This window comes from Callorhinus ursinus, unplaced genomic scaffold (genome assembly GCF_003265705.2).
Source record: "Callorhinus ursinus isolate GAN/ISIS: 27379988/994484 unplaced genomic scaffold, GSC_fseal_2.0 scaffold4, whole genome shotgun sequence".
Taxonomy (NCBI): Eukaryota; Metazoa; Chordata; class Mammalia; order Carnivora; family Otariidae; genus Callorhinus; species Callorhinus ursinus.
In genome coordinates this window covers 31,891,165-31,918,328 of record NW_027397066.1, presented here as the reverse complement: position 1 = coordinate 31,918,328, position 27,164 = coordinate 31,891,165, and the positions used below count along the sequence as shown (strand labels likewise).

Below are 27,164 nucleotides of genomic sequence, written 5' to 3'. Positions count from 1 at the left end.
GATGGCATAAAATCGTTTCTGTGGCACCGCGGTACTTAAACCAAGGACCTGCATTTGCTTTCTCCGTGCGTTTTTGAAAGTTACTTTCTCTTCTGGGAAAGAAACCTCCCGGTAAGTAAGTAGACTTTTGTGGCTTGTTCACATTACGGCATCGAGGACCTCAAATACGCTAGAGAATGCCAACGATGGCGACACCGGAGACAGGTACCGCTTCTTGGAAATGTTTGCCAGATGATTTTCAGTGTCCTTTTAATTTCCAAGAACGATAAAAAAAAAGTGGGGGTGTCTTCCCGGGCTGTCTTGAAAAGACGTAAAAACAACTAGCACTTGCAGCCATCGTTCAGGGAAAACACTGATGTTATTTCTTCTGTTTCCGTCTACATTTCTCACCTCTGTCTAGTTGCTGGCTTCCAGTAACGTTTACAGCAGTTTCTGCCCCTCCCGCGGGCAAGTTATGTGTTTTTATAGGAGACGGACGGGAGCCTTTGATCTCCCCCGTCACGTGAAGCTGTAGTTCCTTCGGATCTGTCACTCAGGTAGCAGCACTTTGAAAGCAGGAATTATGTCAGCGCTCTTCGTATTTCCAGCCCTGGCTCCTGACACCTGGCACAGTACGTGCGCTCGGAATAAACATTTATTAAATGGTGGAAGTGGCAGGGATGGGTCTAGCACTACTGTCTTCCAGGTCTCTTACCTAAACTTCGGCAAATAAAGCAATGCCTTTCTTTCTTTCTTAGTTAACTTAACTATGGATTCACACTTACCTCAATGTTTTGTTCATCGTGTCTTTTTCGTAGTTTTAATTTTCATAGATCCTATCCGCCAGAGGTCCCCCCCCTTGAAATAGAGCTTCTTTCATCTGTCTTTTTTTCCCCCTCTTTTTGTTGGATGCATTAAAGAAAAAAAAACTTTTACCTTTGATCTCTTTTTACTTGCTTTTAAAGCAAATTATGAACTCTCTGACCGTCTGCTCCCTCTTTTCCCTCTCCTTTATTTTGCTTAAATAGAAAAGCTCCTGGCTGGCTTGTTAAGTATATACACTAGGAGCTGCTTGAGAATACAAATGCTCTTGGAGGAATATTGGGGCGGGGGGGGGGGGGAGGATGTTCCCAGGGCAGCTGGTCAACTTTCCTACATGGTAGTGGAGTTTCAGTCCCCTGAACAGACACCATGGAGGGACCTCTCGGTGCGTTCTCATCCATGAGTGTCAACGATCTACTATCGTGTGGAAAAAGTTCTCTGTATGTATCAATATTCCAAATAATATAAGCAGGTTTCTTTAAATATAAAATATTTTTACATTAGCTATATTTTGAGACAAACCTTTTGAGTTACAAAATGTTCAAAATTAGAAATTTTACAACTATATACAAAAGTATAAGAAAGAATATTAAATGTATCTATGATTCAGAGATCCAGAGATAACCACTATTAGCATTTGGTATATTCCCTCCTAATCTCTTTTTCCCAAGGCTTTGTGTATTTTGTCAGGTTTTAATCATATTTTACAAAATTCAAGTCCTACTACAAACAGGATTTTGTATTCTTTTATTCATTATATTATTTATAGCTTATATTTAATATAAATATAAATTATATTTACATAACATATATTACTTCAAAAGTACAATATTTGAGGCTGCATGAGGCTACCTATTCAGTTTTATAGGTATACAATAACTGATTAAACTGTTTTCTAGACTAGACTTTATTTTTTTTTTCAATTTTTCATCATGTCACAAGCATTTTTATAGTAATAGTTTTATGTGTATTTCTGATAATTCCTTTAGGAGAAAATTCTGAGGAGTGGAATTGCTAAAATAAGGGGAAGCATGTTTGTAAGGAATTTCTGTATGTGACCAAATTGCCCTTCAGAAAGCTTGTACTAATTTTTCATTTCTGCCAGTAGTAAACAAGAGTTCTTATTTTAGTCACACCTACCAATGCTGGCTATTATATTTTTTAATTCTTCCAGTTTGGTAGGTAAAAATAATCATACTTTTTTTAATCTTGAAGAAACAAGAATTCCCATTTGATTCACTTTATCTTTTTATGCTTAAATAAATTATAGACATCATAACATTCTCTCTGTAAATGCTTCATTCTATATCTCTAAAAGAAGTACATTTTCCTACATGGCCAAAGCACATTATCAAAAATTAACATTTATTATTTTTTAATAGACTCCAATGCTGGGTCCATCCTAAAATCCCTTCTTCCTTTGTTATTCAAGTAACCTCTTTGCTGGGTCTGTCTAAACTGAGATCCAGAACATGATTCATCTACATGTTAGGTCCTGTCTTGTTTTAATATGCATTTTTTAAAAATTCAAGTATGGTTGACAGGCAGTGTTACATTAGTTTTAATACATTAGTATCAGTTCACAACATAGTGACTCAACAAGTCTAAATGTTATGCAGTGCTCATCCCCGGTGCGGTTACCGTCTGTCACCATATGATACTATTACAATGACATTGACTATATCCCCTATGATGTACCTTTTATCACCTTGTTGTATTCATTCCATAACTGGAAGCCCATACCTCCCACTCCACTTCACCCATTTTGCCCATCTTCCCACCCCTCTCGCCTCTGGGCCACCACCTGTTTGTTCTCTGTATTTATGGGTCTGTTTTCTACTTTTTGTCATTTATTTGTTTGTTTTTTAGATTCTACATATAAGTGAAATCATAGGGTATTTGTCTTTGTCGGACTGACTTCACTCAGCATTACAGGTCCATCCACGTTGTTGCAAATATCATCATAGATTTGTTAATAATAATAAGCCATTCTTACAGTATTAGGAAAACCCTAATTAATCATTATGTATTACTCCTTCAGTTAGGAGCTAGATGGATTAGGATTTCTTCATTCTGAGCTTCTCCCCACCACCAAATGATTGGAATTTATCTCTTTTATTTGTATTTTCTAGTAATTACTCTTAATTTTATAATATACATACTTAGACTTGTATTTTTCTAGTAACATCTTGAATTAACTGGTATCTATCTATAGATTCTCCTTAATCAGGCAAGGACATAGCATGCTTTTAGTTCACTCTCTCCCTCTCCCCCACTGTCTACTAACTCCCTTGTAATTGTTGGCAATTTTAGTTCCATATTTTTGTTAAAATTTTTGTCATCCATACTTATTGGAATTTAGCACTAATTTTTCCTACCTTCTTTGCAAAGTATTCCTTCTTGGGTCCCCTTTATTGCCTTTTTGTGTGTGTGTGTGGAGGGGAGTCAGTTTATTTTTCAAAGGATAGTCTGTCCTCTGGTAATTCAGATGGTGGATCTGTCTTCCAAGTCTTTTCGTATTTCTTGTTTATATCATCACTTTGGCCTCTTGTGCTGTGTTTTGGGAAAATTCCCTCCTTGGTCTTCCATCTCACAAATTCTCACATCAGCATTGACACTCTGCAACTCAACTCATGCAATGAGTTTTCCATTTCAGTTATTAAGTTTTTAATTTCCATGATCCCTACTCCATTCGTTTTTAGAATACTTACCTCTCTCTGAGGATATCTATCTATTATCAATGGCTATTCAGCTCTTTCATCTCTGTTTCCTTGGGGGTTAACTTCTCTCTCTTTTTTTTTTCCATTTTAAAATAGTTGTTTAGGTGTTAACTTCTCTTATATCTTGAGTTTGGTTCCTTTCCATCATGGTGTTTGTTTTGTAAGTGTCATGCTTTTTGATTGTGCAACCCAAATTGTGGTTGAAGCTCCATGTCAAACTGCTTGTTGATCTGTTTTCACAGCCTGTTCGTCAGAAGGGTGGGCCAAACTAGTCTGTATTAATTTTATATTGCTGCTGTAGCAAATTATCACAAATTCAGTGGCTTAAAAAACACATCTATTATCTTACAGTTATGTAAATTAGTACTCCAACATAGGTCTTGTTGGGCTTATATAAAGGTGTTGGCAAGGCTGCATTCCTTCTGGAGGCTCTAGGGTAGAATCCATTTACTTGCCTTTTTGAGTTTCTGAATGCTACCTGCATTTCTTGGCTCATGGCCCCTTCCTCATGGCAACTCAAGCCCTTCTCACATCAGGTCACTCTGACCCCCTCTTCTGCCTCCCTCTTCTGTTTTTAAGGACCCTTGTAATTACACTGGTTCTACTTGAATAATCCAGGATAACCCTCTTATTTTAAGGTCAGTGAATTAGCAAATTTAAGTCCATCTTCAACTTGAATTCCCTTTTTCCATGTAATAGCATATTTGCAAGTTCTGGGGTTAGGAGGTAGACATCTTTCAAAAGCTAGTACTCTATCATAGTCCAATCTGCTTGTAATTTTCAGAGACTTCTCTTGGTTTCAGTTCCCCTAAAGACTTCTCTTCCTGACTTTAAATATGTGTGTGTGTGTGAGTGTGTGTATTTTTCTCCCGCATCATTTAGGGGATTTAGGGCAAGAGGAGGAGGCTAGAGTATGTGCACACCACATTGTTGACTCTCATAGTTCTTAATGTCTGTAATTGAAAATGTGATTTTCTTGATCTAGAAGATGTTTAGAACATTTTTAAAAAGTGGTTTAAAAAGTTTATTTTGTAGTCTGATAAATGACTTTACAAATTTCTGCTTTGGAGTATTTATTAAAAAATTTATTTGACTTAAGAATCAATATTAGCAAATGCTCCATGAAAGGGGACTTAGTACAATATTCTCTTTCTATAGGTTCAAAGTCTCTATTAAATCCTTTATTAATTATTTTATTCAAATCCTCATATGCATATCTTATGTGCTTGATCTAATTGTGACCCAGAGAAATGCACTACATGTCTTCACTATCAATATCTCCTTGTGTTTTTAGCATTTTTGCTTTGTAAATTTTGATGCAGTTATTCACTGTGAAGTGTCTTTCTCTGTTATATTTTCACTGTGAGCTATTTGTTTTAACCAGTATGAAGTAGTAAACTCTCTTATCCTCATTGCCCACTTCTCTGATACTTTGACCTAATGGAGTATTACATATACAAACTGCAATTCCTGATGAATACAGCCCCTAGTGTTCTTATCTTTGCCCTTTTACAAGTATTGTTGTATGGCTTACACGTCTCAGAATGCAATATGTACCCACCCTAAAGTCCCTCCCTACCTCTTATTCAGTTCTTCCCCCCCCAGATTTATTGAGATATAATTAACATATAATAACACTGTGTAAATTTAAGATCTACAATGTGATAATTTGATACATACATATATATAGCAATATATACATACATATAACAATATATATGTATGTATTACAAAATGGTTACCACAATAAGGTTAACATATCCATCAACTCACATAATGACCTTTTATTTTCGGTTGTGAACATCTGCTCTCTTAGCAACTCTCAAGTATATAATACAGTACTGTTAACGATAGTCATCAGGCTGCACATTAGATTCCCAGAACTCATTCATCTTATATCTGGAAGTTTGTACCTTTGACCAACATCTCCTCATTTCCCCTGTCTCCAAGGCCTTGGCAACCCCCTTTCTACTCTCTGTTTCTATCAGTTTGGCTTTTTTAGATTCTCATATATGTGAGATCATACAGTATTTATTTTTCTCAGTCTGACTTTATTTCACTTAGCATAATGCCCTCAAGTTCTATCCATGTTGTCACAAATGGCAGGCTTTCCTTCTTTTTATGGCTAAATAATATTCCATTTTATATATATATATCTCACATTTTCTTTACCTATTCATCTGCCATTGGACACCTATGTTGTTTTCATGTCCTGGCTATTGTGAATAATGCTGCAATGAATATGGTGAAGCATGATTTTTTGAGACAGTGATTTCATTGCCTTTGGATATATGCCCAGAAGTGGGATTGCTGGATCATATGCTAATTCTATTTTTAATTTTTTGAGGAAACTACTGTTTTCCACAATGGCTGTACCAATTTACCTTCCCACCAATGGTGCACAAGGGTTCCCTTTTCTCTACATCCTGTCAACACCAGGTTATCTTTGTCTTTTTGAGATCCATTCTAACAAGTGTGAGGTGATAGCTCATTGTGGTTTTGATTTGCATTTCCCTGATGATCAGTGATGTTGAGCATCTTCTGATATACTAGTTGGCTATCTGTATGTCTTCTTTGGAAAAATGTCTTTTCAGGTCTTCTGTCCATTTCTTAGTCAAATTATTTTTTAAAATTTATTATTATTGTTATTATTTCCTATTGAGTTCTCTGAGTTCCTTATATATTTTGGATATTAATCCCTTATCAGATAATATGATTTATAAATATTTTCTCCAGTTTTGTAGGTTGACTTTGCATTTTGCTGCTTGTTTCTTTTGTTGTACAGTGCTTTTAGTTTGATGTACTTTCATTTGTTTATTTTTGTTTTTGTTGCCTATGTTTTTGGTGTCAGATCCAAAAAATTATTGCCAAGACTAATGTCAGGGAGCTTTTCCCCTATATATTTTTCTTGGAACTTTATGATTTCAGGTCTCTTAGTTAAGTTTTTAATCCACTTGGAGTAAGCTTTTTTGTAAGTGGGTAAGATAGGGGTCCAATTCTTTTACATGTGCATATCCAGTTTTCCCAATACCATTCACCACTGAAGAGACTACATTTTCAAGTATTTTTGACTGCCTTGTCAAATATTAGTTGACTGTATAAGCATGGGTTTATTTCTGGGTTCTTGATTCTGTTCCACTGGTCTACATGTCTGCTTTTATGCCAACACCATACTGTTTTGATTACTATGGCTTTGTAGTATAGTTTTAAATCATGAAGTGTGATGCCTCTTTGTTCTGCCTTAGGATTGCTTTGACAGTTGGAGTCTTTTGTAATTTCATATGAATTTTAGAATTCTCTTTTCCACTTTTGTGAAAAATGCCCTTGGAATTTTAATAGAGATTGCACTGAATCTATAGATGGCTTTGGGTAGTATGAACATTGTAACAGTATAGTTCTTCTGATCAGTGAATACTGGATATTGTGTCTTCTTCAACTTCTTTCATCAATGTCTTATAGTTTTCAGTATACAGGTCTTTCACGTCCTTGGTTAAAATTATTCCCAGGTATTTTAGTCTTTTTGATGCATTTGTAAATGGGATTTTTTTAAATTTCTTTTTCAGATAGTTTGTTGTTAATACATAGATATGCAACTGTTTGTATGTTGGCTTTGTATCTGCAAGCTTACTGAATTTAATAGTTCCAACAGTTTTTCCTGAAGTCATTCAGATTCTCTACATATAAGATCATACATCTGCAAACAGATATGCAAACAGAAGGAGGGACAAAATTCCTTCCCACCTTTTGTCAAGGAGTCTATTTTCCCAAGACAAAGCTTGAGTATGATGGATTTTCCTTAAAATGGCTCCTGATACCTTTCCATGTGTGTAGATGCTTTTGGATCCCACCATCAATTTTCTATCCTTTGTTTTTGATGGCAAGGTGGGTTTTTAGAAGTTTCTGTGTTTTCATGGGTGTTTTAGTGGCAGTTGGGAGAGGCTGTGGAAGAGGAGCAATGAGGGACTTTTAAAAATTCTATTATTTATTTATTTATTTATTTATTTTTAGAGAGGGGAGAGAGAGAGAGAGAGAGAGAGAGAGTGTGTGTGTGTGTGTGTGTGTGTGTGGTTGGGGGGGTGAGCAGAGGGGGAGGGAGAAGGAGGGGAAAAGAATCTCAAGCAGACTCCATGATGAGTGAAGAGCCGAGGCGCAGCTTGATCTCATGACCCTGAGATCATGACCTAAGTCGAAACCAAGAGTGGGACACATAACCAACTGAACCACCCAGGCACCCCTAGGGACTTTTAATCATATGCCATTTTGTAATGAAATTCTCCAGCCCAGAAGAGTTTTACTCTTCCAAAGAATGGTTCATTGAAACCCTACTTACCTCTTAAGTGGTTTACTATTTCCAATATACCTCCAGGTGATGAAGAGTGGGTCCTTTTGTTAATAAAACTGAACAACAAGTAGTCAACATCTGCTTTCAATTGTTCCTGCTACACAAGGCCCTACTTAAGAAATGTCTCCTCTTGTCACCTGGGAGCTTCTAGATGTTTACCTGAGTAGATCAGCTCTTGAGTAGGGTATACTGAACCTCACATTCCAATCCTGTGTACCAGTCTCAAGTATGGCATCTGTGGCTTCGTGCACCTGCCTCCACTCTTCAGACAGGTAATTTTTACTCATTCACTCAGCATCAGCATCATGAACATCAACGCCTCTAATCTGCTGTAGTACAGTAAGACTTTCTGGGCTCTGGGAAAACTGTTATCCCATACATACAGCAGCTTCAAATTGACATGCCTTCTGACTTCCTCAATGTACTTTTTAATATTTCACTCTCTTTTCCTGTTTTATCAGCATGTCAACTGTAGGAACTTGATGTTTTCAGATTATCAAATGCCAATTCCTATCTCTCTCAATTTGTTACTTTTGGTCTAGTGTGAATTGGAAAAACACAAATCCATTTTTATGGGAATTGTGTCAAAGAATGAGATCCTGTGACTAAAAAAATTTCCCATGGCCACAAAGGGTGGAGTGTTTATGTTATCTCATCTGCCTCTTCCCAGTCTGTAAGAGTACCTCTAACGTCTACGTGTAGGTGGTTCCAGGCAGGTGTGGCTGTGGGCACTCTGGCATAGGTGCAGGATGCCTGCCCTGTGGACATCACAGCTGTCATTGCTGCTTTTAGGATGCTGCAGTGGGATTTAGGCAGCTGGGGAACCCTGTCTGTCCTGCTATCTATTGTTCCCTGCAGGGGCTCATAAATGCTTTTCTGTGCAGATCAAAGCTGGAATGGTATAGACTCATGAGTGTTTGTCTTAGTTTCTGGGACTAGCTTCTTGCTTGATCTTTTGCACAATTATAGTCCCACTGCTTTGTCTCTGTCACAAACATGGGGTCTGTGGGCTGCTGTGCCTGCTTCTACCCCTCAGCCAGTCATAAATGTCCAGTTTGGTGTGTCTTAACCATATCTTCTCAAATGGCTCCATGAACAGTGGGTGTCATCTCTCCCAGCCCAGCCACAACTGGTATTGGTGAGGTCCAATTCATGGAGATGGAGGGAGTAGGTGGTTCTTCCTTGTGACACAAACTTGGCCTTATTCCAATCTTCACCCTCACAAAAGGATTTATCCTGTCATGTACCACAGACATTTAGGCATCAAGCCACAGGTGGATGGACCTTCCAACCTTCACCCACCTTCCTCCCCATTCCTCTTTTTAAAAGATTTATTTGTTTTTTGTTGAGAGAGAGAGCATGTGAGCATGGGCAGGGGGTGGGACAGTGGGAGAGGGAGAGAGAATCCTCAAGTAGACTCCCTGCTGAGCATGGAGCCCAATGTGGGACTCGATTCCAGGACCCTGAGATCATGATCTGAGCTAAAATCAAGAGCTGAACACTCAACCAACTGAGCCACCCAGATGCCCCCCATTCCTTTTATCTCATGTTGCCTTGGTCAAACTGAGTGGAGGATCTGAAAGTCTGGCCAACTGCGTGCATGGCATCACAGTGACCACCAGGAGCTTATCTCACACTCATCTAATGTTTTCTGGTAACACAGTGGACATTCTACGTATGTCAGGTTTTCAGAAAAGAGCTAGAAAGTTAACCCTAGGTAAGATTAGTCACTGGAGAAAGAGATAAATGGGTTTGTTGGCCCTTGACCCATGAGAAGTCACTGGTTGCAGCAGATGGCTGAGTCTAGTGCCAAATTGAATACTGGTGTAGACTCTTGAGAATGTCTTGTAGTTTCTGGAAATAACTCCTTGATGGCCCTTTTATACAATTTTAGATTATCAAACTGAGTGATATAACCTTTTGGAGGGCTAAAGGACTGCATTTTAAAAGAGAAGAAAGTATCCTCTAAGTCCAATGAAAAGAGACTATAGTCATGTAGTTAACTTTTAAGACAGTTGATTTAAAACCTTTGTCTAGTAAGTCAATGCCTGTGCTTCTTCAGTAACCATTTCTATTAATTTTTTCTTCTCCTTTTTTTCCTATTTCTAAAAATCCATTTTGATTTTATTTTTGTGTATGGTGTAAGAAGTGGTCCAGTTTTCCCAACACCATTTTTTGAAGAGACTGTCTTTTCCCCATTGTATAGTCTTGCCTTCTTTATTGTAGATGAATGGACCATATAAATGTGGGTTTACTTCTGGGCTCTCTTTTCTGTCCAATTGATCTATGCATCTATTTTTGTGTAAGTATCGTTTTTTTTATTACTACAGCTTTGTAGTATATCTTGAAATCTGAGGCTGTGATACCTCTGCCTTGTTCTTTTTTCTCAAGATTGCTTTGGCTATTCAGGGTCTTTTGTTGTTCCACACAAATTTTAGTGTTATTTGCTCTAGTTCTGTGAAATGATGTTGGTATGTTGATAGGGATTGCATTAAATCTGTAGATTGCCTTGGGTAGCATGGACATTTTAATATTGGTTCTTCTAATCCATGAGCATGGAATATTTTTTAATTTGTGTTATCTTCAATTTAATTCATCAATGTTTCATGGTTTTTGGAGTACAGACCTTTCACCTCCTTGGTTAAGTTTATTCCTAGGTATTTTATTATTTTTGGTGCAATTGTAAATGGGATTGTTTCTCTTAATTTCAAATTGGACAACAGAAGAATTTGTAACCTTCCAAAACTGAATCAGGAAGAAATAGAAAATTTAAACAGACTGATTACTAGCAATAAAATTAGATCAGTATTCAAAAAACTCCCAACAAATCTCCAGGAACAGATGGGTTCACAGACAAATTCTACCAAACTTTAAAGAAGAATTAATATTTGGTCTTCTCAAATTATTCCAAAAAATAGAAGAGGAAGAAAAGCTTCCAAATTCATTCTATGAGACCAGCATTACCCTGAAACTAAACCAGATAAAGACACTACAAAAAAAGAACTACAAGCCAATATCTGTGATGAACATAGATGCAACAATCCTCATCAAAATACAAGCAAACTGAATCCAATAATACATTTAAAAAAATCACTCATCACTATCAAGTGGGATTTATTCGAGGGATGTAAGGGTGGTTCAGTATTTGCAAAACAATTAATGTGATACATCACATCAAGAGAAAGGATAAAATCATATGATCATCTCAATAGATGCAGAAAAAGCATCTGATAAAGTATAACATCCCATGCATGATAAAAACTCTCAAATCAAAGTAGGTTTACAGAGAACATACATCAACATAATAAAGGTCTTATATGAAAAGCCCACAGCTAATATCATACTCAATGGTGAAAAACTGAGAGCTTTTCCTCTAAGATCAGGAACAATACAGGATGTCCATTCTCACCACTCTTATTCAACATGATACTGGAAGTCCTAGCCATAGCAATCAGACAAGGAAAAGAAATAAAGGCATCCAAATTGGTAAGGAAGAAGTACAGTTTTCACTATTTGCAGATGACATGATTATATACGTAGAAAACCCTAAAGAGTCCATCAAAAAAACTGCTAGAATTGTTAAATGAATTCAGTAAAGTTGCAGGATACAAAATTAATATTCAGAAATTTGTTGCACTTCTATATACTTCTCCTCTTTTTAAATTAATGGACTCTATTTTTTTAGAGAAGTTCCAGTTTTATAGAAAAATTGAGCACATAGTCCAGCAGTTCCCATGGACCCCTTCTCCACTCTGTATACTTTTACATTTTTTATACTTTATACTTTTACACTTTTACATTACAACATTTTGCATTAGTGTGGTACATTATATAATTGATATATTATTGTTAACTAGTTAAGGTCCATAATTTACATTTGGATTCAGTCTTTGTGTTGTATAGTTCTGTAGGCTTTGACAAATGCAGAAGGTCCTGTATCCACCATTACAATATCACATGGAACAGTTTCACTGTCCTAAAAATCCTCTGTGCCCTGGTTATTCATCCCCCTCTTCTCCCAAACAGTAGCAAACATTGATCTTTTTGTTTTCTCTTTAGTTCTGCCTTTTTATGAATGCCATAAAGTTTGAATTATACAGCATGTAGCCTTTTCATATTTGTTTCTTTTACTTAGAAATATGCATTTGGTTCTTCCATTTCTTTTTGCGGCTTGATCACTCCTTTCTTTTCAGCACTGAATAATATTCCATTGTATGGATATACCACAGTTTGTTTACCTTTCTACCTACTGAAGGACATCTTGTTGCTTTCAGTTTTTGGTAGTTGTGAATAAAGCTGCTAAAACATCTACATGCAAACTTTTTCAGTGGACTAGATTTTCAGTTCATTTCAGTAAATACCTAGGAGTGTGACTGATGAATCATATGGTCAGAGTATATTTATCTTTGTAAGAAACTGGCAGACTGTCTTCCAAAGTGTCTCTACCATTTTGAATTCCCACCAACAATGACTGAAAGTCCCTGTTGCCCCATAGCCTCACCAATATTTGGTGTTGTTTCAGGATTTTGGCCACTCTAATGGTATCTCATTATTTTAATTTGCAATTCTCTGATGACATATGATATTGAGTATCTTTTCATATGGTAATTTGCTATTTGGTGAGGTCACTGCTCAGATCTTTTGTCCATTTTTTAAATTATTTATTTATTTTAAGATTTTATTTATTTATTTGACAGAGAGAGACAGTGAGAGAGGGAATACAAGCTAGGGGGAGTGGGAGAGAGAGGTAGGCTTCCCACTGAGCAGGGAACCTGATGCAGGGCTCGAACCCAGGACCCTGGGAATATGACCTGAGGTGAAGGCGGACGCTTAACGACTGAGCCACCCAGGTGCCCCTCTTTTGTCCATTTTTAAATTGCTCTTTTCTTATTGCTGAATTTAAGAGTTTATTGTACATTTTGAACACAAGTCCTTTATCAGATATGTGTTGTGTAAATATTTTTTCCCAGCCAGGGGCTTGTCTTTTCATTGTTTTAATGATGTCTTTTGCAAAGTAGAAAATTTTAATTTTAGTGAAGTCCAACTTAACAGTTTTCTTTCATGAATTGTGTTTTTGATGTTGTATCTAAAAAGTCATCTCCAAACCCAAGGTCACCTAGTTTTTTCTTTGTATTATCCCCTAGAAGTTTTCTAGTTTTATAGTTTACATTTAGATTTATGATCCATTTGGGGCTAATTTTTGTGAAAAGTGTAAGGTCTGTGTTAGACCCTCCCCTCCTTTTTTTTTTTTTTTTGTTCTTGTTGTTGCATGTGGATGTCTTATAGTTCCAGCACCATTTGTTGGAAAGACTGTCTTTTCTTTACTGAGTTGCCTTTGCTTCTTTGTCAAAGACCAGTTGGCTATATTTGTGTGGGCCTATTTCTGACTTATTCATTCTGGTGCATTGATCTCTCTGTCCATTCTTTCACCAATACCATATTGTCTTGTTTACTGTAGCTTTATAGGAAGTCTTGAAGTTGGGTAGTGTCACTTCTCTTTGTTCTTTTTTTTCTCCTCTAGATGGATAATACTTTGTAATTTATTTGCATGCCTTCTATTGTTTAAAGTAGGCATTTTGGGGGCGTCTGGATGGCTCAGATGGCTAGGCATCTGCCTTTGGCTAAGGTCATGACCTCCAGGTCCTGGGCTCGAGCCCTGCGCAGGGCTCCCGGCTCAGCAGGGAGTCTGCTTCTCCTTCTCCCTCTGCCGCTGCCCCCCTGCTCATGCTCTCTCTCTTCTCTCTGTCTCAAATGAATAAATAAAATCTTAAAAAAAATAAAGTAGGCATTTTGAATATTGTAATATGGTAACTCTGGAAATATGACAATGTAGAAACTCAGATTCTCCTCACTCCCGGGGTTTGTTGTTGCTGCTTGTCATGGGGTGTGGTTGGTTGGTTGCTTAGTGACTGCTCTAAACTATTGTGTAAGGACTGTATTCTTTATGTGTGGCCATTGAATTCTCTACTCCATTAGCTTATTGGCTAGCTAGTGCTTTGATGGAGATTTTCTTAAACACCTAGAAAAAAAATAAAACAAAACTTCTGATCTTTGTAGATTGGCTCTGTGTTGATGCATTTCCTCAATGCTTATCCAGGCTATTTACAACTCTGCCTTAGCCTTCACTTTCTGCTTTCACAGAGCCAAAGGTCAGCCAGAGGTGAAAATTTAGGATTTTCTTAGATCTTCTGAGCTTCCATACAGCCCTGGACATATGTGTAGCTTTCTAGATTTCATGGTATACATAGAGTTTTCCAAAGACCCCCCCCCGCCCCTCCCCACCCATCTCCTTTCCCAAGCTCTTCTTTCCCTGGCTTTTTGCTGTGTGTGCTGTTTGTCACATTTGTTATTCCTTGTTCCAGGTGCTGTGGCTAGTATGTTTGCCTTTAAAGATTTTCAGTAAACATTACCCAGGAGGCTGCTCCAGCCCTGAGAAAATTCTGAAGAGGGTGAAACAAAGCCGAGCCTCTGAGTGGATCCCTCAGAGAGTGCCCAGACAGGATAAAACACAGAGCCATAATTCTTTGGTAATAATATCTGTATTGCCTCCCCTGGCACCAGCAGGCTGCATAACTGGGAAAATATCACAATTATGTGGACAGAAAAGACTCTGATAGTGAATGAAAAGATCATTGAGATTTTGTGTTTTAAAAGTGGAGGTTTGAGAGCAATCATCCAATATTTATACATCTTAATGTGTATTATATTTCTAGAATTTGGACACATATCAAGATGTTCTGAAGAACAGCAACAACCATTTGGGGAATAGCCATTTCAACATCATGACCAAAGACAAAGAATCTATCACAGGAAGCTTTCATTTTGTGTACATTGTGACCTTAATAGTTGGAACCATAGTCCAGTTCTCTGATGAAAGTGAATTTGCAGTAGACATATCAAATATGAAGCTTATTCATGTCCCAAAAGACCTGCCACCAAAAACCAAAATCTTAGATATGTCTCAGAACAACATATCTGAGCTTCATATCTCTGACATGAGCTATCTCTCAGGGCTAAAAGTATTGAGACTTTCTCATAATAGAATCTGGTGCCTTGATTTTAGCATTTTCAAGTTCAACCAGGATTTGGAATATTTGGATTTATCTTATAATCAGTTACAGAATATATCCTGCCATCTTATCACAAGTCTCAAGCATTTAGACCTCTCATTCAATGACTTTGATGTTCTGCCCATCTGCAAGGAATTTGGCAATTTGACGCAACTGCATTTCTTAGGATTAAGCGCTACAAAGTTACGACAACTAGATCTGCTACCAATTGCTCATCTGCATCTAAGTTATATCCTTCTGGATTTAGAAGGTTATTATGCAAAAGAAACAGAAAGTCTTCAAATTCTGAATACAAAAACACTTCACCTTGTTTTCCATCCAAATCAGTTATTCTCTGTTCAAGTGAACATATCAGTTAATAGTTTAGGGTGCTTACAACTGACTAATATTAAATTGAATAATGACAACTGTGAAGTTTTAATTAAATTTTTATCAGGACTCACTAGAGGGCCAACTTTACTGAATTTTACTCTCGAACATGTGAAAACAACTTGGAAATGCCTGGTTGGAATTTTTCAATTTCTTTGGCCCAAACCTATAGAATATCTCAATATTTATAATTTAACAATAGTTGAAAAGATTGATAAAGAAGATTTTCATTATTCTAAAACAGCACTGAAAGCATTGAAAATAGAGCATGTTAAAAATGAAGTTTTTATTTTTTCACAGACAGTGTTATACACAATTTTTTCTGAGATGAACATTATGATGTTAACCATATCAGATACACCTTTTATACACATGCTTTGTCCTCCGCCATCAAACACATTTAAGTTTTTGAACTTTACCCAGAATGTTTTCACAGATAGTGTTTTTCAAAATTGTTCCCAACTAGTTAGATTGGAAACACTTATCTTACGAAAGAATAAATTAAAAGACCTTTACAAAGTAGGTCTCATGACTAAGCATATGACATCTTTGGAAATATTGGATGTTAGTGGGAATTCTTTGGAATATAATAGGCATGATGGAAATTGCACTTGGGTTGGGAGTATAGTGGTGTTAAATTTGTCTTCAAATATACTTGCTGACTCTGTTTTCAGATGTTTACCTCCTAAGGTGAAGGTACTTGATCTTCATGATAACAGAATAAGGAGCATTCCTAAACCAATCATGAAACTAGAAGCTTTACAAGAACTCAATGTTGCTTCCAATTCTTTAACCTACCTTCCTGACTGTGATACTTTTAGCAGCCTTTCTGTACTGATTGTTGACTCTAATTCAATTTCCAACCCATCGGCTGATTTCTTCCAGAGCTGCCAGAAGATTAGGTCCATAAGAGCAGGGAACAATCCATTCCAATGTACATGTGAGCTAAGAGAATTTGTCCAAAGTCTAGGCCAAGTATCAAGTGAAGTGGTAGAGGGTTGGCCTAATTCTTATAAGTGTGACTCTCCAGAAAACTATAAGGGAACTCCACTGAAGGACTTTCACATATCTCGGTTATCCTGCAACACAGCTCTGCTGCTTGTTACCATTGGGGTCACTGTGCTGGTGTTGGCTGTTACTGTGACTGCCCTCTGTATCTACTTTGATCTGCCCTGGTATCTCAGGATGGTGTGTCAGTGGACCCAGACCCGGCACAGGGCGAGGAACGTACCTTTAGAAGAACTCCAAAGAACGCTCCAGTTCCATGCTTTTATTTCATACAGTGAACATGATTCTGCCTGGGTGAAGAACGAACTGGTACCTTGCCTAGAAAAAGAAGATATAAGGATTTGTCTCCATGAGAGAAACTTTGTTCCTGGCAAGAGCATTGTGGAAAATATCATAAACTGCATTGAGAGGAGTTACAAGTCCATCTTTGTTTTGTCTCCCAACTTTGTCCAGAGTGAGTGGTGCCATTATGAACTCTACTTTGCCCACCACAATCTCTTTCATGAAGGCTCTAATAACTTGATCTTGATCTTGCTGGAACCCATTCCACAGAAATGCATTCCCAGCAAGTATCACAAGCTGAAGGCTCTTATGACACAGCGGACTTACTTGGAATGGCCCAAGGAGAAGAGCAAACATGGACTTTTTTGGGCTAATATTAGAGCTGCTTTTAATATGAAGTTAGAATTAATTGCTGAAAACAATGATGCAGAAACTTAAAAAAAAAAGTCAGGGGGCACTTGGGTGGCTCAGATGGTTAAGCGTCTGCCTTCGGCTCAGGTCATGATCCCAGGGTCCTGGGATCGAGCCCTGCATCGGGCTCCCTGCTCCTTGGGAGCCTGCTTCTCCCTCTGCGTCTCTCTCTCTCTGTCTCTCATGAATAAATAAATAAAATCTTTAAAAAAAGAAAAAAGTCAGGAAATTCTATTTAAGAACCCGTCATTAACTTGGATTCTGATGAACACGATGGTTTTGAGTTGCTCTCTAGGTGGTGCCTTTATTAGCGCCACACATTCAGGGAAGACTTAATGAAAACTGTATTTCATCTAAGCTAGTGAGCAAGGCTGAAGGCTGAGTTGGTGCTCAAACTTGCCTATTACAGGTACCTCAGGCCCTTCTGGTTCAACCATTCTTTTTCAAATGGAAACACTCTTGAGTAAATGCTCATTCAAGGACCTTTGCTCTCCCTTATTCTTTCCCAAATGGATTCTGTGTGAGCAGGAGTTTGTGGGACCTCATGGCAGCAAGGAAAGGGTCAACCTCTGAAATGTACACAGTGGCCCTTGGAGTGTCTTATGGAGCCTCACTGGCCTCTGGGTGAGCTTTGTCATCCTGTTCAACTTCAGAGCTTGGGAAAAAATTAGACCAGTTATGAAAAATAAAGATTTTTTGTTCACATCTGAGTATATTATTAAATTTTTGACCCTGCTACACAAATTTGTAGTTAACCAGTGGGGACTTATGACTTAATAATTTATGTATATAAAGGAAAATACAGTTGACTCCTGAACAACAGGGGTTTGAACTGCACGGATCCACTTGTACATGGACTTTTTTATAGTGCAATACTATAAATATATTTTCTCTTCCTTATGATTTTCTTACAGTTTTGGGTTTTTTTTCTAGTTTATTTTATTTTGAGAATACAATATATAATACATATAACATATAAAATATGTGTTGATTGACTGTTTATGTTATTGGTAAGGCTTCTTGTCAACAGGTGGCCAATAGTGATTAAGTTTTGGGGGTGTTAAAAATTATACACAAATTTTTGACTAAGTTTTGGGGGTGTTAAATGTTATACACAGACTTTTGACTTCACAGACAGTCAGCACTCCTAACCCCCACATTGTTCAAGGGTCAACTGTATAGACTTCAGTCACAGGCTATTGAGGGCAAAGACGTGGATTTATTTGCTTACAAAGGAAACTCAGAGCCACATTTATTTATAACTGGTTATTGAATAGGACTTTTTCTGGTTGTCTTAGAATTTTAGCAAATGGCTGCCTTCTTGCTGTGTCCTCAGATGGCCTTTCCTCTGTGTGCACACATCCTGGTGTCTCTTCCTCTTCTAATAAGGACACCAATCATATTGAATTAGGGTCCCACCCTTATGACCCCATTTAACCTTAATTAGCTCTTCAAAGTCCCTTTCTCCAAACAGAGTCACATTCTAAGGTACTGGGGGTGAGGGCTTCAACATGTGAATTTTGGAGGGGACACAATTCAGTCCATAACAGATGACTATGCAGATAAATTAAAAATGTTGTGAGAGAGACTGTAGTTGTCACCAATATTCCTTCACCCTTTATTTAATTAATGTGTGAGTTTTTTCAGAGCAGCTGACAACCCAGCTAGAGAGTACATTGCCCAGCCTCCCTTGCAGCTTCATGTGGACACATGACTGAATTATGGGTGTGGGATGTAGCTGGAAACTGTGTGCCACTCGAGTCCTATCTCTAAGAAAATTACCCCTTCTACCCTTCTACTGGACAGGAGATACAGAACTAGAGGATCAGTCCAGAACCTGGAGATGAAAGCCACATATGGAGGGCATGCTCCTCGGTGTACCACTTTTGTGCTTTTCAGGCCAGCCTCTCACCCAGCCCTGGAGTGCTCACCTCTGTTACGTGAGGCAGAAGTAAACCTGCACCTTGTTTAAACTAAATATGTTCTGGATCTTTCGACACAGCATCCTCATCTGCACCCTCATGGATACAGTCATTAATGCCCCATAGGCAGTGGTACAGCCTTTGACATTTTCCTCCCTGTGTATACCTATTATGCGAGGAGAGTGTGTATAGTCCATTCTACAACCCCTGCCAACCTGACTAAGCCACCAATACCTGTCACTTGGACAACCTCTGGCCTCCTAACTGTCCTCCTTGCTTTTACTCTTTCCTCACATATTCTCCAAACAGCAATTGGAGGGATTGTTTTTATAATGTAAGTTCTATCAAGCTATTCCCCTGCTTTAAACCTTCTAATGACCTCCCCTTACAGTTAGAACAAAAGCCAAGCCCCTCATGACCTGTCATCATGGTCTGCCTTCCTCCCGCTCTGAACTTACCTGTGCATCTTTTTCCTGTCTCCCCTTGTCTGCCACACTCCAGCTACAGCTGCCTCTGGCTCTTCCCCAATGTGCCACATTGATTCCCCCCTCTGTCCGCTCTGTCCCCTCTCTACCTGGCACTTGCTACTCTCTCTGTTGAGATTATTCTTTCCTCAGAACATGCCTAGTTTGTTCTTGCCATTTGTGTCTCAACTTAAATGTCACCTCCTCAGAGAGACCTCCTGGAATTCCCAACCCAAGGAAACATTCCTCCCAGTCACTCTGGCACCCTGCTCCCTTTGGTTTTCTTTACAGCACACGTCACTCTCTAAATTATCTTGTTTACTTGTTTTCTGTTTCTGTCCACTAAAATATAAGCTCCAGGAGAAGAAGAACCATCTGCCTCTTGTTTTCTTCTCATCCCCAGTGCTAAGAACAGTGTGGTCCATTGTAGATCTTTAGTACAACTTGTTGGGTGAACGAATAGCTCTGAATGGCCACAAGCATAAAATGGCTTTGAAATCCTCATTTTTATCTTAAAACCCCATGCAAATAGAGTGTCCCCTTCCTTCATATTTGTTCAGTGCATTTACCTGCTCCAAATCCATTGCCACAATTTGAGAAGTTTGTCTTAATACGTTTCTCACTGTTAGCACCATGAAGAGAATGAAAACTAAGTACCTCAATAAGGTGACAGGTTAGAAGGAATAGGCCATGGCAAGGATGATTAGGGAGTGCTGCTGGCTTGAAAAATTTTGGGCAAGGCTGGGGCAGCATAAAGGCCCTGAGGCTTTGACTGGGGAGGCCCTTCAAAGGGAGCTACATTGGGCACAGAGTTGGAATTGAAAGGGAGCTGTGAGCAAAGAAAGCATCTACCTGGCAGCCTTGCTGGATGTATTGGTTTTCTAGGGCCACCAGAACCAATTACCACAAACTGGGTAGCTTAAAACACCAGAAATTGATTCTCTTAGAGTTTCAGAGACCAGAAGTCAAAATCACAGGAACTTTTTTTTTTTTAAGATTTATTTATATATTTTGAGAGAGAGAGAGAGAGAGAGCATGCAGGGGGAGGGGCAGAGGCAGAGGAAACAAGAGAATCCCAAGCAGACTCCCCGCTGAGTGTGGAGCCCCATGTGGGGCTCAATCCCACCACCTTGAGATCATGACCTGAGTTGAAACCAAGAGTCAGATGCTTCGTTGACTGAGCCACCCAGGCGCCCCAGCCACAGGGACTTTCTAGAGGTTTTTAATCATAGTTAGTTTATGAGAAATCTCAAGAGAGCCACATGTAAATATGTAGTTTTTACTTTTCCCCATTCAGTCAACTGGATTCTGAAACTCTCCCCTTCTCACCCCTTAGTGATGAGCAGACTTCATAGCTCTCTAGTCCTTTTGAGGTATTAATATCACAACCTAGTTTTAAAATTTTAATCTCCGTCTCCATCTAAAGCTCATCTCCTTTCTCCATATCATAGGCGGAGCTTATAGCTCAATCTTGGCATATATATGGGAGGTGGACGTGGTCTGAGATAGATACTTCCTGCCACTCCCTCTTAAAAGACCTGATGTAAGGACCAGGGGTGAGGGGTAGGAAGGCAGATGTCCTTTTCTATAATTGTGTTGGTTAAGGTATGGAATGAGGAGACCTCAAACACAAGGGCTTAAATAAGATAGAAGTTTCCTTCTTTCTTAAATGTAAGTCAAATATAGTCAGGAGGTCTAGGATAAGTAGCAGTGTCTACTCCACAAAGTCATTCAAAAGCTCAGACTGGCTAGTTGGCTCTGTTTCCCATGAGGGTGAGGTAATGGTGGGAATGGCTAGTGTCTGGCTCAACTGCTTTTTAGAATGCCCTTAGTAAGGTGCTTGGCCCCAGCTGTTGACAGCTCTCTTAAGAACATGCAGTATATAACACTTGTTTTCAGTTTTGGATCCAAATCATAGGGAAAATTCCAGTCAACACCGTATTATGTTATCAGTAGGACCAACAGATGCGAAGGGAAATTGAAATTGTTGGTGGGCTATGGCATTACATAGCAGATGAGCAACTTAAAATTCTATCCTAAATTTGGACTAAATAATCATAAAAAAAAGGTATATCATTCATGGTAGTAGAAGAAAAAGCAGACAAAAATGGCATAGATTTATGTCCATTGGTGAAGAAAGTCCACTTCATGGAGTATATCCTTTTTTTTTTTTAAGATTTATTTATTTATTTGAGAGAGAGACAGAGACAGAGAGAGAGCACGTGAATGCATGCACAAGTGGGGGGAGGGACAGAAGAAGGGGAAGAGAATTTCAAGCAGACTCCCAGCTGAGCATGGAGCCCGACATAGGGCCCAATCCCATGACCCTGAGATCATGAACTGAGCTGAAATGAAGAGTTGGATGCTTAACCAACTGAACCACCCCGGCACCCCCATGGAATATATCCTAAAGAAATAATTGTTCAAACACATCTTAAGGAAATGTATGAACATGTTGTTTATTGCAGAGTTGTTTATAATAGCAAAAATTGAAAATAGCTGAAATGCCCAACAACAGATTTGTTAAATACATTGTTAATTAAAATATACATTGTACATAAGATGGAATATTATTTAGCCAATAGTAAAATTGTAGATGATGAGAAGAATAAAGGCAAAAAAAAATGTAGGTAAAATTGCATTTTCTTACAACTTGCAGCCCATTGACAAATACTTGAGACAGGCAGAGTATGACATTCCTCAAGGAACTCAACAACTGCCTTAGTGTTAATGCTTTGCCACAAGCAAAACACAGCCTTAGCCTGACAGTAGACAGATCTCCAGGATCCTTGTACGTCTTCTTTAACATATGAAAATCCTTTTGGGAACTTCCTTTGTCTTTACCACCCAACTTAAAAGTGTATAATCAATCCTTCCTCACAATCCCAGTGCAGCTCTTCCTGCCCACAGGTCCTGTCCCTCTGCTTTAAGAAAAATACTGTTTTGCACCAAAAACATCTCAAGAATGCTTTCTTGACCATTTGCTGCTGGGCCATATCACATCATCTTGATGCCCACTGTGGGACCTGAGTCTTCTCATCGGGACTCCAAGCCTTGGTGCACACTTGGTGGGGACTCCTGCTTCTCTTCCTTTACTTTCACTTTGGGAGCTTTTTAAGGAGTATGGTCTTATTGGAACACTTTCATGTTGATTGCTTAGGCTGCAATCCTCTAGCCTGGGGCTACTCTATGAAGGAAGAAAAGCCTGCCTTTCACCTGGAAGCTAGTCCTCTGGCCAGAAGGGGAATAAGACCCAGAAACTTGATGCCCTCTCTTTATTCTTATTATCGTACAAAGTTGTCTTTCTTGGGCATGGATAGCCACCTAAGTCACTAGGATGGCTGCCAACCTTAAAACTCCCGTGTGTTGTTTCCTCCTCACTGGTCTAATGCGATTCCCTCCACATCTTTGGTCTAGCCACCCTGGCTACAACACCTCCACTAGGAGCCGGCCAAAACCTGTACCAGATTGAATTAAAACCCAACCAGGGACTGTTTCCTAGGGAAGTCAGCTGGAAAGACTACATGTGTTGGAATGTCACTTAGACCATGACAGAGTTCTATCTTAACTGTTTTCCATCAGTGTCCCCTACTAACTACTAACGTCACAATGTTGGGTAATTTCCCCTTGTAAAGTTTTTCTAGTGATCTCCATGGGTTAAAATGGTAGGTTTTTCTTCAGTCCATTCACTAGTACCCATTTGTAGCCTAGGATGCAATGGAGAAGTGGGGGGAAAGCCAGCATCTTTCCTACAAGACAAGGCCGTGTTCATAGCAATTTCATTCAAGAGATGCTTCCAGTCGCTTTGATACTAGGAACCTCTGACATATCCTGCGTGGGACACCACCTGGGAGTCTGGGGGATTTTCTTGGTAATGGTCCTTCCCTAACACTGCATGGCTCTAGTACTCCTTAGGAAATAAGGAAAAATGGTCCATTAATGGGACATTAAACTTCAATATGATCTATTGTTTAGATCTCTTCTGCAGGAAAGAGGGCAAATGAACTGAGGTACCCTATGTCCAGGCCTGCATGACCCTAAATCAGGACCCTGACCTAAGGGCCTCTTGCAGAATGTGTTTGGCCACTAACCAGGATAATAAGTCCCCTCCCAATACATTGGATGATGATGGTCTAAACAGGCCTCCTTCCTCCTAATAAACCTAAGTTGCTGGAGGAATCACAGGTGATCCCTAACAAAGCAGACACCGACTCTCTCACTGTTCCTCCTCCTAATAGACCCAGGTTACTCTTCTATGTGGGGGCTTCTCCCTCATTCATTTCCTGGGTAAAAGGCTATGATAATTGGAGCTAATTGTCTCTGGCTAGTCTACCTTGGGACAGGGACTTTAAGGAAAATTCCCAAGCAGCTGCCAAATTCCTTTTGTTTCAGGAAAGTCCCCTATCTTCTCTGGCCTGATGCGGACTGCCTATTTTCACTTGTTGGTGGAAAGAAAACATGTCTTCTCATCTGTCCCAGCTGATGAGCTTTAGGACCAGGAGTCCACTTTATCTGCCCTCTGGGCTTTTATCCACCTCCAGCCTTGCTGGCAGCACCTCACCTTTTCTGCCTTCCCCTCCCCCTCCTGTTTCTGCACCAGCTTGGGTGTGACTTGCATAACTGGTTCCTACACGGTCCTGGGTGCTTCCAACACCATTGGCTGCCCCTCCCACCCTTGCCATCAAGGAGTGCACCCCCTTGGACCTACATCACCCACTTCAGATTACCCCACTGGTGCCCCAGGTAAAAACTGACAATGGGGAACAAATTGATGGACTTTTAAGTGGACTGACTTTTAAGGTGGGACATATTCGGTATTTAAATTAAGTTTGTTGGGGCACCTGGGTGGCTCAGTCGGTTGGGCGTCTGTCTTCGGTTCAGGTCATGATCCCAGGGTCCTGGGATTGAGTCCCACACTGGGCTCCCTGCTTGGCAGGAAGCCTGCTTCTCCCTCTTCCACTCCCCTGCTTGTGTTCCCTCTCTCACTCTGTCTCTCTCTGTCAAATAAGTAAATAAATCTTTAAAAATAAATAAATACAGTTTGTTAACTTTAATTAAGACAGATCTATCTTTAGAGTTATCAGCATTAAATATAAAAATTTATTCTACTCAGGTTTACTAAAGTCAAATAAGCTCCTGTTATCTCTGTTATAATTTGTCAGCAAAAAGATGACTTAAGGGGTGCCTGGGTGGCTCAATTGGTTAAGCAACTGCCTTCGGCTCAGGTCATGATCCCAAGGTCCTGGGATCGAGCCCCGCATCAGGCTCCCTGCTCAGCAGGAAGCCTGCTTCTCCCTCTCCCACGCCCCCTGCTTGTGTTCCCTCTCACGCTGTCTCTCTCTCTCTCTCTCTCTCTGTCAATTAAATAAAAAAAAAAAGATGACTTAAAATGATGCTTAATTTTTGTCTGTCTCAAGTTTTCATGGGTAATTGTTAAGACAGCTTTCAAAGTCTTTGGTAACCTTGAAATTTTAAAGTTTTGCTTGGATGGTAAATCGGATTGAATTTGCTGGACATTTAAGTCTTTTCCAAATAAGATAAAACACTAAAGCATTGATTACAGAATGTAGGTTTGTGTTTTTGGCTTCTTACTGCAGAAAAGCTGAGGGTACTTGGGTCTGTTGGTAAACATGCTTTGTGCTTTATTAAAAGATTGTACTATGGAAAAACATGTTTTTTTAAAAATTATGAAATCACTCATAAATTTCAGGTCTAAAGACTTCTGGTATAACAGACAGTTCACAATTGGTTCCTACTTAATTTTCCCTGGAGACTAAGTTTCTAAGAGTCTGCTAAATGTAATTAAGCCTGATGGAAATAAGGAAAGCAACTCTGTATGTAGGAAAGTAGGAGATATACGAGAAAGATATAAGGAATGGGAATACATTTTATTGATATGAAAGTAATTTCCTCCTAAAATGAGACTGGTTGTTTGGACAGAAAGGCTTAGGATAAAATCTGAATGAAAAAGAAGTTTGTAGAAGATTTATGAAGGGAAATCTTTGGAAAGGAATTTTATGTGTGGTCAGGACTGAGGTTGAAATGGATAGATTTTAAAAGTACACGGGTATACTAGGGAGCCTGGGTGGCTCAGTCAGTTAAGTGTCCAACTCTTGATTTCAGCTCTGGTCATGATCTTGGGGTTGTGGGACTGAGCCCTGTGTCAGGCTCTGCACTCAGCAGAGTCTGCTGGAGATTCTCTCGCTCCTTCTGCCCCTACCACTGCTTCTGGGCATGCTCTCCCAATGAACAAACAAACAAACAAATAAATAAATCCTTTTTAAAAAGTACACTGGTATAAAATTGACTCTCTGTTAAAAAGACAAGGTTTTCTTGGATTGCTGGTCTGCTCTTGATAAGAAAATGTAAATAGGGCACCTGGGTGGCTTAGTCGGTTAGGTGTCTACCTTTGGCTCAGGTCATGATCTCAAGGTCCTGCGATTGAGTCCCACATCGGGCCCTCTGCTCCTCTCCCTCTGTGCTCCCTGCTCCCCTCTCTCCCAAATAAATAAATAAATAAATAAATAAATAAATAAATAAAATCTTTAAGAAATAAGCCTAAAAAAAAAAAAAGAAAATGTAAATAAAGTTTTTTTTCTCTTTTGTCTGCCTGGAAAACCAAAACTTTTATGCTTTGTCTTTATCAGGTCTTTGATTACTTAAGATGGTTAAAACTTCTCAATATTAATGGAGCTAAGTTTTTCTAACAACTATATAACTCTACATACTTGCCTTTGGAAACTTTTATTGCCACCTTAGTTAAACAAATAAGTTTCAAGTTTTGTAATGATCTGTAATCCTATTTAGGCATGTGCTTTATAACTTTCTGAGGCTTTAAACAAACTTCCCCAAGATTTGAATTGTCAGTGAAGTCTTTTTGACTAGTTAGGGCTTTTTATTTGGTATGTTAAATTACTTCAGAAGCACTGTTAAATAATGATAACCTTAGGTTATATTGTTTGGGTAAATACTATAGCTATTCTAGAAATGGTATGGAATTCCTGAAGTTTTAATATGTTTTGGCATAAGGCCATTACTTGATATTCTGATTATTGAAGTGTTATGTGTCATAGAAATAACTGGATTTCCTTACCAGCTATATTGTAATGAACTATCCTATCAGATCTTTCACCATGTGCATTTTTGAGCCTTTGTCATTTATGGTTACTGTCCTTATTCTCTTTCAAAATGTGTTTCACCTTGAAGGAGATTCATAAAACGGACTTTTGACAAATATAGGTTTTTGACATCTTTAAAATCATAAAAGATAAAATGGGTAAGAATTTCCAAAACTAACTAAAAAAAAGCTGTATTCAAACTGAACAAGAATTAGTAACATGGGACTAAATAAATTGAGGAAGATGATTATAGTTTTTGTGACTCTCGTTTGAAACACTGTTGGTTCATGAATGTTTGCTCTTCTAGATTAAGGAAACTTTCTTTAGGATGTCCATGATATACAGAAATATGATAAAATATTCCTTTGTGAACAGATTGAAGCATTTAACTTTTCTCTTTACCTGAACCATGAAATGCAAAACTCTCAGTGAGTGTTTTTTCTTTCATGACAATTATAATTATTTGCGTAAGTTCAATAAAAATCTGTTCTCTTTATAACAGGACACCATTGGAAACATTGGTTATTTTACTGAGGCTTTGACTGGAATGTCATACTTGAGAGACAGTGCGTAGATCAGATATGGCCCGTACAGCTTTAAGGAAGAAAGATTGATTGTATGAAGCATGAAGACAATAGAGCCCCTTGGACACATTAG

General features: G+C 38.7%; 1 protein-coding gene across 4 annotated transcripts; it reads left to right on the top strand.

Annotated features, from left to right (window-relative positions):
• Positions 1 to 26,964, top strand: TLR6 (toll like receptor 6). Of its 4 annotated transcripts, none has more exons than XM_025887029.2 (2): positions 1 to 111; positions 14,577 to 26,963. In XM_025887029.2, exon 2 carries the CDS (start codon positions 14,646 to 14,648, stop codon positions 17,028 to 17,030), a length of 2,385 nt encoding a protein of 794 aa, XP_025742814.1. In that variant the 5' UTR covers positions 1 to 111; positions 14,577 to 14,645; the 3' UTR covers positions 17,031 to 26,963. The 4 variants fall into 4 exon arrangements, with proteins under 4 accessions (XP_025742814.1, XP_025742815.1, XP_025742817.1 ...); XM_025887030.2 differs by having other exon boundaries at positions 68 to 204; XM_025887032.2 differs by lacking the exon at positions 1 to 111 and adding an exon at positions 471 to 611.
• The last annotated feature ends 200 nt before the right edge of the window (positions 26,965 to 27,164 follow it).